Here is a 17,832-nt window from a genome sequence, read left to right on the forward strand (position 1 = left end):
TTCACTCCTTTTATGATCTAGTAGGGAGTATCCTGCAACTGAGCGTAGGAATCTCATTTCTGATGATTCAATCTTTCGTTTCTGATTTTTTCACATTATTATTATTATTATTATTATTATTATTATTATTATTATTATTATTATTATTATTGCTTCACTAATTCCATTCGCATCTTCATAGAGCTTGACGTGATAGCTAATGCCCTTCAGGTAATTTGCTTTGTTATCTTCATTCTTGTATATATAATAATTCTGAACTATTTGCTCTAGTTGTAAATTCAGGACTATGACGTTTTAACAGATGTCTTAACATTTTGTTGGCCGCTAACCAGCTGCATAATGGTAATTTCGTTATTCCTTTGGTCTTTCCTAATGAACTCCATAAATTTTCGAATTAATGAGTGGTGTGAGAAAATGTAACGCTGAAATATATTATGTCAACTTTCAGCGTCTTTTATAATGCCTTGTTGATCTGCTAAAGGTTTTTGTAGGACAGTAGTCCACAAAAATGCTGGTAATAATAAATGTCCGTCTTTCTTTGAATGAACTAGCACTGATTCTTCCCCTTAATGAATAATTTAAGAATTTAGCACTTTACTAGATTTTCTCCTTAGCGTTTCCATAGATCCTTACACCACATTACATTGAGTGGGCTTGGGAACAATGGAAATTGTAAGATGTGAACATTGTATAAGCGGAAATTGTAGAATTTGGACATTACATTAGTGAACATGAGAGCTATGGACGAAAACAGAAATTGACTTGAAGTGAGTGGACTTTTAAAAAGTGGACATTACGTACAGCAGTGGCAAAAAAAAAAAAAAAACCGGACCGACCCTTGTAGCTCATTTCAGAGCCTTGTTTACTCCAGAGTACGATAGGCTGGTAACTAAGACTTTCGTAATTCGAATCCTGCCTGGGAAGGAAATTTTTTTTTGATCCTTATTCAAATTTATTCCCAATACTTTTAGATTGCAGCGATATTTTACTACTTAATTTATTATTCCCAGAAGATGAATGTTGCCAGCTTATTTTCTAATGGCTTTCGAAATGGGCTACGTCAGCAGTCGAAACTACAACAATTTCAATAGATTACTCGCTATCTTGTGAATGCGGGCGTGGCATGGGCAGTGACTCATTTCGGGGACTTTGATTATTCCGTCGGTCCGGTTTTTTTGCCACTACTGTACAATGATCAAAGAAATATGTACCCGTAGACTTAAAAAAATGTGATTGGACGTTGTGTCTACGGACGACGTATCTTGAAACCATTTTGACACTTAGTCCTGGGTCTACCCATATAGTGTCTATAGTGTCAGTGAAATGTGTTATAGTGTGTCAGTGAAATGTGTGGTAAAGTGTCAGTGAAATGTGTCATAGTGCCACTACAGTGAGTGAGATGAGAATAAAGTGAAAGACTATTGAAACTTATGTAGGGCCTATACATAATTATGTAGGTTGTAATGTAAAATTAGGTATTTTATTTATGTTTTATTATTATTGTGTTAAATTATATTGTGTATTGTATAATTGTACTGTGTATTGTATAATTTTATTGTGCATTGTAAATTTATTGTGTAATGCTTAACATTTTTTGTGTATTGTTTATATTGTGTATACCACTGCCACCGGGTACTTGCCCACTTACAGTGTAAATAAATACATACATACATACATACATATTCCTGTGTCCTCTTGATCTGTAACTGTCACTGCTTCATGCAATTTTTATCTCTTTTAATTAAGCAATCTCAGCAGCTATCATATAGCTATATTGTTTTTTATTCAAAGTTCATGCTTCACTATCACTTAACAAGGTTGAAACTACAGTCACCTTATGAAATTTAATTTCAATTTCCTTTAATACTCCGTACCTTAGTAGGCCTACTTTCTTGATTATGCCACATTTATCTCTAAATTTATTTTACATTCTACTTACAGTATTTGTTTATGTGGTACAATCAAGGTAAATGAAGTGCAATCATTGTCCTTCTTCTATAACGATTTTCGATCGGATGTGATGGCTTTCAATGTCATTAATTTGGTTACCTTGGTGGAAGTTCGAAAATTGTGCTCGTATTCATGGAAATGAATTGTAAAAATGAAGTTAAGAGAAACTATACACCATCCATAAGACAATAAAATTATGTTCGTTAGATATATGGATCGTAGGCGGAGAATAAGAGGAAGGCGAAACATATGAAAGATTAGAGAATGCTGAGTTTGCAGTGAAAGACATGCCATTGGGCAGAGAACTATGAATGAATGATCTGTATTTCACATGTAGAAATCAATCAAGGAGATAAATGAGGTTAAAATATCCAACCAGTTTTATTTAATTCATATGACTGTTTCCGATTCCATGTTTATGAATAATAGAGGAAGTTCATCTGTCAATTTTACGTTGATTTAACTCAGGAGAGCTATATCCCAAGTTTTGTGGCCAGGGAATGGTTTACGCAAGCAATCTGAAATATGATCATGTTTCATACGCACAAATGCACTCCATATTTTGAAAGGATATGACTGTATTACGTAAGCGTACTTCAGTTACATTTTATGAAAATTGCTACGGATACGAAAAAAAGAATTAAAGTAACGACAAATTCAATCGCGCCTTCTTGAGGACTCAAAAGGCTGCCTTCTCCATAATAATGTTACACAATATACAACAGAAATTTGTGCGTTCTTGAACAAAGTTAAGAAATCTATTAATTGATTGATGTCCCAAAATATTCTCCTTGAACAGTAATGCATTTCTCTGGCGTGATGGCAGTGCAAGAATGATATCTTAAAAATTACATGAAAAATACAACAAATAGCCTATTTCAATTCTTAAATCACAAGAAAACATTTCCAATTTAGTGCGACGACATCCAGCTGGTTATGTGTACGCCCCTTATTTTTATATTTTCCTGGTATGTTCCACTTCACAGACCCTGGAAGTTATAAATATGGAACAGAAAATGGTCCGTAAATTTTAATACAAACCTCCAATCTATACTAATAATAAAACAGTAACCTAAAATTTTTTGGTAATTTTCGCTTTTGCAAAAAATAATTAGTTTTAACGTGTATAATTAACTATATTGAAGCCGAAAATCGTTTTATTTTTTAATTTTTTTGTACTCTATATCTATCTGTATGTTTGTTACCTTCTCACTCGATAATGGCTGAACAGATTTCTATGAAAATTGGTATGTTGAACAAGTTAGGTCCTTTAGAGTTTAGCTTACATGACATTCAAAATTCTTTCTTTAAAAGGAAGGTTATAAGAGGGCCAGAAGTAAATCAATCAAAATATCTCCCTTATTAGACCCTATTGATTTTTAGGAAAATGTTGCATTCATAACAGAAGTCGAATAATTTCAAGGGAAAAATTGTTCCGGGTCCCAATTTTTCCCTTTATATCCACACACCTCAAATGGGCTGACAAGACGCCAGAAACCCGAATTTGAGTGTACACAAAACTCTCTGTGACTCGAATTGCGGTTATCTGTTAACCTACCTACAGTAACATATTATATATTATGCAAATCTAGATTTCAGGTATATAGCTCCCTGTGAAGCAGACTTGAATAATTTCAAGGGAAAAAGTTGGGTTTCTGGCGTCTTGTCAGCCCACTTGAGGTGTGTGGATATAAAGGGAAAAATTTGGACGGTGTCGGGTAGCTCAGTCGGTAGAGCGTTGGTGCGCTAAGCCAAAGGTTTGGGCCCCACTAAATACTACTACTCTGAAAATAAGTCAAGAGCAAATGACTTACAACTTATAATAAGCTAATTATTCAGTAAGTAGTAACAGAGCTGTATTTGAAAACATAACAGACGTAAGTCACTTATATTTATAACAAGTGCAGCGAAGCACACGGGTATATCTAGTTCAAAAAGAAACGTTTTTATTAATTGAGGCGGTTAGAAGTGACATTTCTAAAAACTGATTTAAGTGCATCCAGGGTAAACTAAAACATTTAAAATTTCAGTGGTAAAAGGATATATCACATTAACATTTAAAAGGCCACCGGCGTGGCTTAGTTGGTTAAGGCTCTTGCCTGCCGGTCTGAAGTTGCGCTCGGGCGCAGGTTCGATCCCCGCTTGGGCTGATTACCTGGTTGGGTTTTTTCCGAGGTTTTCCCAACCGTAAGGTGAATGCCAGTAATCTATGGCGAATCCTCGGCCTCATCTCGCTAAATACCATCTCGCTATCACCAATCTCATCGAGACTAAATAACCTAGTAGTTGATACAGCGTCGTTAAATAACCAACTAAAAAAAAGCATTTACAATTAAAACTTCACGGAATTTACGAATGCTTAGTAATTTTAATCACATTATATAGAAAATAATGTAAATGCACTTAAACCCCTTTGCTTCTGACCGCCTCAAGTAAAATTATATGATCCTCCCTGATTTAATTTAAATCCTAAGTCCTCTGGCCGAGTTTGAAGGATGGAAGCTAATAGACGTTAGATTACGACCCCAGAATATAGGGCACTCGTGTATAATGTTATGAACTTTGTTTTCTTCGAAAATTTTGTCCCAGCAAGTCTGTTAATAACAAGGTGATTACGAAGCACACTAAAAGTAGGATCTCCTCGCTGATTTGGAAGGGAACATAACGCCAAGTGTGGAGTGGGCAGATAGGAAGGGAGCTGAGTTTTACAACGAGCTTTACGTGTGTAGTCGATATGACGGAGACGTTTAAACGACTTGTTTGGCGGCCGCAGTGACACAGAAGAGAGGTTATGAAAGGCACCCTGACTGCCTGTAGGGCAGATTTGTGCACGCACGACACGGGGGGGTGGAGTGGGAGGAGAGGGGTTGAACCACACGTAATGAAACGGGGTGAAGCAGGGGTTAAATCTTCTACTAAGCCGGATGCGGGAACCTCATCTAAAAGCGACCCTTGTACAGGAGACCACTGATCTCCATAAAATGGAACGACGTCGACGGCGACAAGGAGTGAAGCCAAATCGATATGAAAAATCTTATCTCAAGAAACCCAGGACACAGTCGAGCTGGGTCAACTGATGACAGTCTGGAGTTCGAACCCAGAGACATCCTGCGTAATATGTTTTGGATAAAGCGCCCCTGTTGTACATTTGCTGCTCTTACTTTGGTTCCGCATGCTAGGCCTACTAATAACTTAATTTTTACCCAAGTGTCGTCGTCGGTAGTCCAATGGTTAACGTGCTTCTGGAGTAAATCATACTGGAACCAAACATGACCGAGGCCAACAGACTCTTATGTGAATAAACATCTTAGAGGGTTAGGTACAGCTTATAGCAGTAAAATTCTTGGAAATATTCAACATTTTTTTTCCTCCATTACCACATCTTTTAGAATAATGAAAACTGTCCTTCTGCTATACAAAAAAAAGTATTTTTATGATTTTTTTTTCAATATTCAAATTGGTGGTAATTCACTGTGCAGTGATGAAGCTTTTCCTTCATAATTCATAAACTTTTAAACTTTTTTCACGTTGTCCCTCTTTTATTTTATTTCTGAAACTCATGTTTACAATATCATGCTCTTTCAACTACATACCTTAATAAATATATATATTTTATTTTGTGTTAGAAGAACATACTGATATTTCACCACTTTTTAAATGAATTTATTTTCTATCAGACAATCTATCGAAGGCAGAGAAGCGATTTTGCATTATATTGTAGATATTACATTTATAAATAGACAAAAAAAAATCCATCATAGAATGTTGGATAGTTTATGAGTTATGACGAAAACGCTTCATCACTGCACAGTGAATATATATGGGTATATAAATAATTTTTTAAATCGTAAATACATTTTTTTTTCATATAGCAGAAGGACACTTTTTTACACATACTAATTTTCATTATTGTACAACATATTGTAATGGAGGAAAAAATGTTGAATATTTCCAAAATTTTACTGCCGTAAGCTGTACCTAACCCCTTAAGGGAAGAGGGTATTTCTTATTATTTTAATTCATGCACATTTTTTGTACATAGAAATATCATTGCTGCAACAACTTAAATTCGAGATTAGTAGATAAATGCCAATATTGAGAGGAAGATATTTTTTCTACGAAAAATATTCATTTGAGACTAATAAGGCTTTAGAAATTTTTGTTTTATTCTATCCAAGAAATAAGCTGTTAAAATCTGCACAGTTATATTACTTCAATCCTTATATCCTCTTCTATCCACTTCGCAGATTCATCTGCCCGTAGTACAACCTGCACTACTAGATAAAATTCTGGGGAGAGAGTCACAACGGATAGCTGTTCTATTAAATACAGAGAAAATACTGTATTATAACCGGTTGAGAGGCTTAAGGTGCAGCTCCACCTCTGGGCCAACTCCTTTTGGGCCAGTAATCAATTGGCAGAACATTCTCTTAAGTTAACCGTTCACTACATGGTATCGCACTCCTCGGACGAATCGCACGCAACGGATATTTTAAGTGAAGTGCGTTCACTGTAACGGCTCTACCTCATCGTCTCATCGGATTCCCTATCAGCTGTTTAAAACATATGACGTACGATATTGACATTGCTGAAAACAGACGAGTTTTGAGGTTAGGTCTATTAATCATTGAGTGGTAGCGAATAAGAATTTGTAATTGTTTCATGCTTCTTAATTGAAGAGGAAGAAACGAAAGAGATATTGGTTACATAATATATATGTAAGAATCGACTTGATTACTGTAATGGGAATGCCTCAAACTATATAATTCTTCGCAGTTTTCTGCAAGCGAAATAAGTTTTCCGTCTGCCATTTTGGAGCGACACTGAACATGGCACAACATAATAGCAACAAATGAGCAATTAAAATTGATTTATTAAAGAAGGCCATGATCGCACGCATCGGAAAAGTTGCTCACCCGAGAAACGTGAACGGATTTACCGAGAGCCGATGCGTGCGATACGATGTAGTGAACGCGGTTACATAACAATTACAGGAAACATTGTTTTTTTCCGACCCTGCGATGCGATGTAGTGAACGCTTACCTTTACTTTCATGCCTGTGAACAACTCAAGCTAGAGGCCTGAATTGTAGCATGTGTAAATTTAGTTTTCTTGACTCAGCCAGTATCACAGGATAGGAAACCCTTCTTTCCGAGCGTACATTACATTCTTGTTATAGACATGCTTCCTTACTGCTGCTGTCGCTGTACATGTTTATATATTTAAAAAGGGAGATGGGAATGAAAATTATTTCTGGGTTTGAGGAGCAGATTTGCGTCTCGAAGGCTGTCAAGAGAGGAGGCAGGCAGGCAGGAACCTTTCGTACCAGCTCATCTCGTCTCATTTATCTTTGAATTCACTTCAGACTTAAGAAAATGGAGCTGGTCGTACAATGGAGCTCGTGTTAGGCACTGTGCAGTGCTTCCCGGGGTTTAAAGCGGTTGAAGCTCCCCGCCAGATTAACGACTGAGCGAAACAGCTCCTCATATGTCACTTCCGCCCAACAATACTGATTACCGCCGCCAGGGTCGCTGCAAGTCAAGACCTTTATTCGCAGAAATACATCAACCGTCTTAATGCTGCGATGTACGGGTTCGATATCCCACCCTAGCAAGTATATGGAGGTCGAGAGTAATAATATGGAATTACGGAATGAATTCAAATTTGTTGTCATGTTATAATATACTGCGATACAAGTTTAGTAAGTGCATTATAACACAATCGAGAAATCAGTTTGAAAAAACGAGGCGAAACCGAGTTTTTTCAGTATCTGAGATTCTGTTAAGCACTTAACACATGTGTGTCGCACATTATTTTTTTAACGATCGTCATTTAAATAAATGTTTTTAAATTTGAATATTGCATAAATTGATATTATTGAATAACTGTAATTATAATCCTTTACTGACTGTTAATTTCTAACTATAGAGGTAGTTTGAAATTCGCTGTAATAATAATTATTGTAATTAAACTACTTTACTGAGCCACAGAGGCTATTGGAGGTTAGAGATTCGATGGAGTAACTGTAATTGAAATTCCTTATTTCTTCTCCAATACACAGCATTTTTTAACATTCCGTGGAATAACAATTACATACTTACTTACAAATGGCTTTTAAGGAACCCGCAGGTTCATTGCCGCCCTCACATAAGCCCGCCATCGGTCCCTATCCTGTGCAGGATTAATCCAGTCTCTGTCATAATATCCCACCTCTCTCAAATTCATTTTAATATTATCCTCCCACCTTCATATCGGCCTCCCCAAAGCTCTTTTCCCCTCCGGTCTCCAACTAACACTCTATATGCAATACTACTTCACTGAATATAATATCATAAATTCAGACGCCATTTAGAGATCCGATGATGTAATGACAATTTTATTTTGTTTATTTAATTTAATAGATTTATTTCTACTGGCAGAGTTAAGGCCATAAAGCCTTCTGTTCCACTCAACCAGTATAAGAACAATAGCAAATATAAAAATTACAGAAATACAGAAACAATATAAATTAATAATAATATTAATAATAATAATAATAATAATAATAATAATAACAGTAAGAGCAAAATGAAGACAAGTTTTGTTATATGTAATTCTAAGAGTCAAACAATAACAAGAATGTGAATTGAAGGAATTATTAAAATAATAGAGAAAATTTATATATTAAAAATAAAGATCATATAGCTATTATAAAAAATATATTTTAAGAAATATCACTGTCTAAGCAATCTATTTGATAACCGGCCTTTGAGAGTAGTCAGTGTCTGACAGCTCCTTGAGGTAGGCCTATGAGGTAGGGAGTTCCAACGACGAGCAATTGAAACGGTGAATGATGAGTATCGGGAAGTGTTATGATGAGGTATACTTATTGTGCCAGTGATCTGAGATCGAGTTTTTAGGTTAAGATTGGAGCATAAATACACAAGAAGAGACGACAGATAACTTCGGATTGAGGTGCGCAGAATTTGAAATAGAAGAGAAAGACAGTGTAAAGTTCTGCGGTCGTTGAATCGGAGCCAAGATAAAGATTCGAAAAATGGTGAAATATGATCGTATCGTCGGTCATAGCACATATCTCTCATACACATATTATGAACATGTAATTTGTACGAGAGTTCGGTGCTCAAGTCAGTGAACGACACGTCACAACAGTCAAAGTGCGACATTAGGAATGTTTGAACTAATATTTGTTTCAGTGGCGCAGGGAAGAAGAGCTCGGACCAGCTTAACGGGTGAATAGTTATTCATAATTCTTTATCTAATGTTTCTTTTCAACTATAGAAGCTACTTAGAGAATCAACCTGCTTCATGTAATTTTTACGGAAGATTTTTTTAACTATAGAGTCTATTGAGAGATTCATTGATTAATGTTAACTGTAATTTTTGTTTAAATCTTCCTTTCAACGGCAGAGGGATTGCATGGAATAACCGTTATTTTAATTTTTTACATAAAGTCATATTCCAATTAGCGATGCTCTTTAGAGATCGATTCAATCATAATTCTTAATTGTTTAATCAATGTCACTTGTCAAATATGTATATTATAAAGAAAACATGATATTATTGTGAATTTGAATGAGTAATTAATATTATCACTCGTCAGAATTTAAATGATTTCGACAATGAAAAGTTTAAGATAATGCAAATAAATTTAATCTTATGATCTAGCGTTATCAAGTAACTGAAATTCATACCAGAGAAAGTAAAAAAGTAAGGTTACAAAATGCAGATAGCTACGCCTTGCTACAGCGGCAACTTCTTTGGCTAGCTCCTCTGACTAGTTACCGCGTCTATATCACTAAAATTTTCTTTGTCTTGCCAAAAAATTGTGAGTTGAAATCCATTAAGAGTAGACAGGCTAATTGAACATCGAAAATAAGAAAAAAATATATATTTATTTTTATAATACTATGTTTTATATTCATAGCAAATGGCGAAATAAAATTGAAACCGATATTCATAAGACGATGTTGTAAATATAATTGATTATTTTTGTATTACGGATATATTTACGAGAACCTTACTTTTTGTCCCTTCCTTATTATTTATTTTATGATTACTCACCATTTTATTGTTGATTTCGTGGAAGTGAATTTCACAAACTTTGTCTACTACGTCCTCACTTTGAAATGTGACGAAACCAAAACCTGAAATGAGATAAAATTCAACATTAGAAATTAACACTGAAATTCGAATTAATGTGGTAAAAATGTAAACATATCTTTACAAGCAGGCTACTTCGAAGTACTAGTAGTTCCAGTAGGCCATTGATAGTAGTAATTAGTAATAATACTAGCAGTAGTAGTATTAACAGGATTCCCGGGCATTTTCCCGAATCCGCATTCTCGAACATCCATTTTCCCGAATACAAAATTCCCGAATCCATATTCTCGACAGTTATATTTTCCCGATTTCTTTGATTTCATTTTTCCGAAATTCCATTTTCTCGAATACAAAATCCCCGAATCCACACTTCCGGTTTCTTTGATTTCCATTTTCACGATAATACAGTAGTGTATATTACCACACAGATGTGTTTAATATAATCAATATAATTATGGTATCATTAATTACACTTTCTCTTTACAAAGTGAAATAATGTCCAAGTCGAGGTGTCTATTATCGGCTGCATAGGTGTGATAATCCTGCACGATAATTCGTTTTCGTGTTTGGAGTTGTAGTCACTCTCTCTTCGGTTGTGCCCTCACACGTCTACCCAATGTGAATTCTACAATCATGGTCTCGTGTCGCTCTGTTCCTTTTGAAGCTCAGTCAAAGCAGTATACAAGCTTGGATGGTGTCTCCCAAACCCACTTGCAGACGATTGTGGAAGCCTTCCTACAGATTATTTGTTCGGTGTTCATTATTTAATGTGGAACTGCACTGGCTCCACAATGTAGTATCACAGTAGTTTTTTGTAATTTTTTTTTGTTTCTTGGCAACATGCAGTGATTGTCAGTTCATGTCTTTACTGTTCGGAAATTTCTCGCATAATATATTCGGGAAACTGTATAATAAATTTAATTCGAGACCGTGTCTTCGAGAAAGTAGCATTCGGGAAAAGATAGCTTCGGGAAAACGTCCATTCGGGAATATGGATTCGAGAAAATGGATGGGAACGTATTAGCAGTATTGGTAATAGCCTACTAGCAGTAGTAGCAATAATAGTATTAATGTTAGTAGTGACATATAGTAGTATCTATTATTAGTACTAGTACCAGTAGTTTTATTAGTATAGTAGCGATAGCTATAATATTGGTACGATTAGTAAAGTAAGAGCAGTATTTGCGTTAATAGTACCGATAGTAAGAGTAGCAATAGTATTAGCACTGGTAGTATCAGATGCAATATTACTATTATCAATAGTATTAGCAGTAGCAACAATAGTAATATTGGTACTATTAACAGCAGCATTGTAAGTGACGATAACAGCAATAATATTGTCAGCATTAATAGTAATAAATAATAGTATTCAGAGAAAGATTATTTACACTGGATATTGAACATTATTGATGAAATTTAAACACATAACGTTTCGAAAGTAGGATTTACTGTAGGCCCTACTTTCATTTTCAGATGGAATGGCTTCCTAAACCGTGAAATCGCTTCAATTTAAAACTCAAGTGAATTTAACTCTTCATAACGTCTCCCGCGAATTAGGTACTTTTTCTCCTATTACTCTAAACCTGAAAACTGATATGCACCAGCCTTTGCAACTTGTGTATTCATGTGTAAAGGAAGAATTTCAATTTAGATCTCTTTACAATAAGTCGACATTTATTTCTTTATCCGTCAAATAGTGGTAGCAGTAGTGATAGTAGTAGTATCAATATTAATTCTAATAACAACATAAAACTGGTATTAAGGTAGCACTTACTTTACATTATCATGCTTCAGTAACACAAAAAAGCCAACTAACTCAAAACTTAAAAGAATACTTGTCTGTTCGAGTAATTTTTAAGTTCAAAAATGAAAACTATACAGGATATAACAGTATTGGAGGACACTAAAAGGCTTTATAAGCTTTTAAACTCTTCCCTGATAGTGAATTCTTAATCACTTTATGCTAAAAGCGGGAACAGAAAAGAACTGTGCATTAACACACCATATAACAAAGCAAATTTGCTTATTCTAAGTTAGTAAATACAGTGCTACTCCATAATCACTGGAAGCAACCCGCTTAGCATGACTTTGAGTCCAGTTGCCTGACCATTAAGGCGCTGAGCAGCTGCCCAAACAATCGGCTCCACATTAGAGAGACTTAAAGTTTGAATTCTGATGGACAGAGACTGCAAGTTCCCTGCTCAAGAGGAGAGCTCCGTCCGGGAGACACTAATAGGCAGTAAGTCTTCATAATCCCTTGTTAAATCGGAGCCAAGACCTAATAAAGGGAAACGCTCTATTGGTTTGCCACCACGGAAATGAACTCTCAGCTCTTACTTTTATAGGGAAGTATATAATGAGTCCAGTCTCTTCCAATATTTTGATTTGAGGGGAAAAATGATAGCAAAGGAAATGAATAAGTGTTCAAAATTTACATCTCAGACAAAATAAGATTTTCTACATAATTACTAAACATCTAAACAATTGTATTGCGTTTGCGTTTCCATATTGTTTTCATTGCATTACTAGCAGTGTGATTTTTTGGTATTAACGATATACGTAAAAGGTGTTAAAAACTTAATTTTGTGCATGGAAAATGTAAAAGCAAATGAAAATCCAAAATTAAGTGAAATATATCAGTTAATTTTCGCGAAATTGATATAAAATCTAAAAAATTACTTCATAATCACAATATTTTCAACAAAAGCAGCTTTCATGAAGAGTTTGCACAAAGAATGACTCTTCCAAATAAAAAGTAAACATTTTCTTCGTAATAAAATACACATGAACACTTCTACATATTTGATCATTGACCATTACATACGTATGCCATCTGGCAACGATGTATGCATAGTTTCAAGGAATATTTCCAGGGACCAGCGCAAGCAGACAACGGTCATTTCTCTTTCCCGCAACAACTGCCTTCGTGTCATTAAGACACCCCCTCATAGTCAAATAAAATTGAATTATTAATTTAATTAATGATGAAAACAAATTTATGTTTGTTTCAAAAGGACCGATTCAATAATAATTTTAAAAATGTTATTTTATTATTCTTTAAGTTTCTTTAGGCTGTGATATAGGCCTATGCACGAAATTGCTTATTTTTTATGAAATATTTCCCGAAATAAAACCATTTTAATTAACGAAATCAGGATAAAATAATCACCATAAAATCACACCAATATCTATTATTTTACTCCATATTTGTCCGTATTTACGAAACAAGTGAAATGCAATCTCGGTTTGACGTAGTTTCAAGCCTACTTATATGAACACGGAATAAGTCCTGTTAAAATTAATGTCTTGGTTCCGCGGCAAATGTATTGTACGAACTCGGAATAGTGCATTATCCGGAAGATAACTTCTGAATAAGAAATTCCACTCTTTCAGTTGCTGTTAAATTGTTATCTAGAAAATAAAAACATGTTTATTGATTCTAATTAAACAAATAAATGAAGCTATTTTTGTTTAACAAGTTCCCTTAAGACACAGCTGATATGATCAATTACATAAGACAATAAATACCAATAAGTATTACTCGACCAAGGCCAGTGGAGTCCTGCAGCCCGGAGCGCCACTTGTACTTCTCCTGCGTTCGTATAGAGCAATCGCGATAGTTCACATTTCGCCCGCAGTTCCACTCGCCTTGGTCGAATTATACATATTCCTTTAGTGTTTACATTACACAACATGCTGCTGTATTAATTTAAATATTATGATTATTTAAAATCCCAATAAAATAAACAATAATGCTCTCGGCAAATGAAATGAGGTTTAGTTTGTTGAGACGAATATTATTAAATACATTTACGATATTGTCATAGATATCCCGTCTTGCATTAAAAGGTAAATCTTGTACAATAAATTTGAAGTTAGAAATCTTATCTCTGTACTTCCCCTGAAAGAACGAAATGCAAGGTTCATAAATATTTTCATTTTATTAGTCCACATCTTGTGCCTGGTCTTGTTCATTTTTCTCATATCTGATAGTTGGATCAATTAGCCTCCTAGAAGCTGTTTTTTTATTATCAAATTCCACAATGTCCACAAAATGATACATGCCATTGTTATCAACTGCCTGAAATTCTTCATTCGTGGAAATGATTTTAAATTGTATTGTAGAGCATAACAGTGTTTAATTAACATAGGTACTTTTACAACCTTATTTAGAGTCAGATTTTTATATGGATGTTATTTTAAGTATGAAAGAAATATAAAAATGAGATCTTTAAGAAAAGATAGGACGTAATTTCATGAGAGCACGTTTTTAAAAGAAAACGTTGTGATGTAACACGCAGATAAGAATAATGGCAGCGAGCAAGGAACGACCTACCCCCGGATCGTAATTCACAGCTGCGGTGGCGTTGTCGAGGAAGAAACACGTTCACAACTACTTCATCAACGCCAAATCAAACAAAGCATCTTTGTAAATTATTTTCTTATCACATGTCGTTTCTAAGGAGACAGAAATGTTACAAAAATAAAAATGAGACACAGCAAGGCAAAAAGACGAGATGGTTCTGCATTTACTTTTTAATTCTAAACAACTCGCTTTAATAGAAATCGAAGTCACGCTTTTGCAGTTGACAAAAAAGGTGATTTCACAGGTTTCTTCGCTTAAAATATTAGATGAGAAGACATAAATAGTAGAACATAATCAATAAACAAATCAGAATAGTATATTGAAATACAATAGTGCATCACAAAGACGAATAATATTTTTATACGGTCATTTATTTTTCTGCCATTGTGTACGAAACGAATAAGACGAGTGGTTTTAATGTTGGATGGAAACCATGGTTATGGGTTCGAATCCCACAAAGAACATGGAAATTTTCCTTTCTTAATGCGATGTCCTGTTTTAGATGACAGAGAAGTTATCGTGGATTAGTAGTATATCGAAATGATAGCCGTTCAAATCTTGGATTTAAAATATCGGCATCCTAACCAATTCAAATGAACAAAAAAGAAAATGTAAATTAATTTTAGAAAAATACATAATAAAATTTAAAAGAATAATATTCTGCAACAAGATGGTAACTATCAAACCTATAAAAATTCATTGAAAATAAATAATATACACTGAATATTATAAAGATGAATAGAGATAGTGATTGATGATGTTCAATGAAGATTTTAAAATGGTTGATGCAATTGTCTGAAGAGTCTTTTCAGGAACCTTTAATTTTCTGAGGATCTCCAATGTAGGCTAAATTTCGGAATAGTTCCTTGCGCACCAAACATAAGTCCAATGACATTCCAATCTTGAATATAATATTTAAGAGTGAGATCATTTAATTTAACTTCGTTTTTTTTCTATTTCTACTGAAGTCCATGAAAATCTCGAAACGTTTCCACGGTTGCATTTTACATCCTTCTTGAGAAGAATAAAATAAATCTTCTCACGAAACGGGAAGTAGGTCAAACAATCGCAATATATATTTTTTTTCCATTTGATATTGTACAATTTTAACATCCCCTGGCAAATACCAGCAATAAGTCTTGAATCACGAAATGAAATTAATGGTAAAGTAATTGGAAGATTAAACATCTCAAAGTATTATGACGTTAAAATTATTATATGTGGGTCAATTAACAACCAGAGAAACTAATAACAATTATACTTTTTTTGACCAATGGCAGGCTCCTTCTCTTGTAGTTTTTCGCTCCGATTCTATGAGCGGTATCATAGATGTCGCTAGTGTCGAGAAGCGTAGACTACTTAGTTCGTCAAAGACTACCCAGAGTGCACTATAGGCGGTGGGTCCATATTACACTCGCACATGATGATGATGGCCCCTCTCACTTATAAGCCCAGCGTTCTAACACTGACCCACTGTGGTGGTAGTGATAGTAGCATAAAATACTGGATGTATCAGTTTTGCACCACATTTTGTGGACATTCGCAACGTTGGTAATTGTTGCACAATATCTACCAAGACACATTAATTAAAATATCCTAAATTAATTTGAGACTATCATGTCTCGCATTTGAAGTATGCACCCTTATTGAATAATGATCAGTGATACGGTTTCTTGTAGCAGATGGTATAAAACCTGCAGAAATCTATAATATGGAATCAATCGTACGAAACATGTAAAATTCTATTACTTAAGTAGATTGAATGTTTAAACATGGTAGAACGAATGTTGGGGATGAAAACGTCCAGATAATCCAGTAGAATTTTCAACTCCAAATCTTGTTAGAAAGGTACATAATTCGGAAAGATAGGAGATTAAAATAAAATGTAGGCCTACGTGTGAAAATTGCATAGGCCTATTGAAATTACTCATATTTGTTACGATACCTGTTCCAGTTAGGTACCGAGCGGCTTACAGATCAGAAGAAAGAAACTATGCTTAAAATACGTTGTAGTAGTCTAAAGTACCGCCAATTCTCATAACTATGGTTCACGATACAACCATTCAAAAAAGTTTTAGAAGTAACATAGACCGTTCGTAGATAGCTGCAGTGACTTAAACTTCGAACTACAGTACAGCAAAAATATAGGTAAACGAGGTACTACTTTGTGGAGAACAAAATTCAAATGGTTGTATCGTGGACCATAGTTGTGTTCCAGGACCATAGTTATGGGAAATGACGGTACCTTTACTAGGCTCAAGGAAATTAGTTTCTGGGAAAGAAACATAGAGGTATTACATCTCACAGTCTCTAGGCATGTTATAATAACCCAGTTTTTGGTGTAGATTACTGTGGCACTTTGGAGGTTTACTGTATTATGAATACCGACTACTACATATAATTTCTGAGAAACAAGGTGAAGCCAGCATTGCTGCAAAAATATCGTGGAAGGTAAGGAAAGATCGTGGAAGGTAAGGAAAGATGGTACTTCTTCTTCAAGATAAAGTTCATCCTCACTATTTCAATACTACTGTCGAATGTATTAGACAATTAGGCTGCAATACCTGCCACATGTTTGTTTATATGAAAGATGCCTTCTAAAGAATCAAATCAGTTGATAAAATGAAAACAAAAAGTTCAAGACTGGTTATGAAATCAGGATATTCTTCTGCAGAAATTAGGAATCTTGTAGAGCTACGGGAAAGATGTATGCTAGTAGGGCAGGAAAGTGTTGAAATGTGACAACACTTACATGTTTTTTAATAAATATACATACTATTCTGATTTATTTCATTATTTTATTAATGGCCTAGCAAGAGCAAAGACATTAAGGTATGGAGACATATAGAAATAACACGGGTTGAAGGATTAAACATTGAAGTTTAACGTTCGACAGGCACATTTCAAGAATTCAGAATAAAACTACTAATTCTAATTATTTCGGGCGATTTAGGGCCGATTTCACCAACATGCTACTCATCCACAATTAAGTAATTGTAATTTAACTTGAATAAGGAAGTTAAATCGTATTTATTTCGTTTGCATTTCACCCAATTAATATGGATTTAAAATAAAGCCAATTAATTTAATTCCCAATTAAGTCATCACGGCCGACGGAATCATAGTAAAATCACAGTCTAGTATATACAGTCACGAAGCTCAATACGTAGGGAATATGCATCCATTAACAGTTGAACTTGCTAGTAGCTAGCCATTAGGATCACTACAATCGCCTCATCACAGATCCCTTCCCTAGCAGACGACAAAACGTATTATACGTTCGTTATAGTGTTCTTTTGGGAAAATTAACACCTTCCTTACATTATTGAAATATTAAATACATAATGTTTATTTATTACTTTCATGAAGTATATTAAATTCCACCATAAACTCGAAGATACAAGAAATAGCAA

The 17,832-nt window shown here is 34.6% G+C and overlaps 1 protein-coding gene across 8 annotated transcripts in view; it reads right to left on the reverse strand.

Moving 5' to 3' along the window:
• Rbp6 (RNA-binding protein 6) overlaps window positions 1-17,832 on the reverse strand; it is a 1,547,649-nt gene that overhangs the window by 197,563 nt on the left and 1,332,254 nt on the right. For all 8 annotated transcript variants that reach the window (XM_069847737.1, XM_069847734.1, XM_069847740.1 and 5 more), the window contains one exon: window positions 10,015-10,097. In XM_069847737.1, coding sequence (XP_069703838.1) covers window positions 10,015-10,097 — 83 coding nt within the window. The remainder of the gene's footprint in view (window positions 1-10,014; window positions 10,098-17,832) is intronic.

This window comes from Periplaneta americana, chromosome 15 (genome assembly GCF_040183065.1).
Source record: "Periplaneta americana isolate PAMFEO1 chromosome 15, P.americana_PAMFEO1_priV1, whole genome shotgun sequence".
Classification (NCBI taxonomy): domain Eukaryota; kingdom Metazoa; phylum Arthropoda; class Insecta; order Blattodea; family Blattidae; genus Periplaneta; species Periplaneta americana.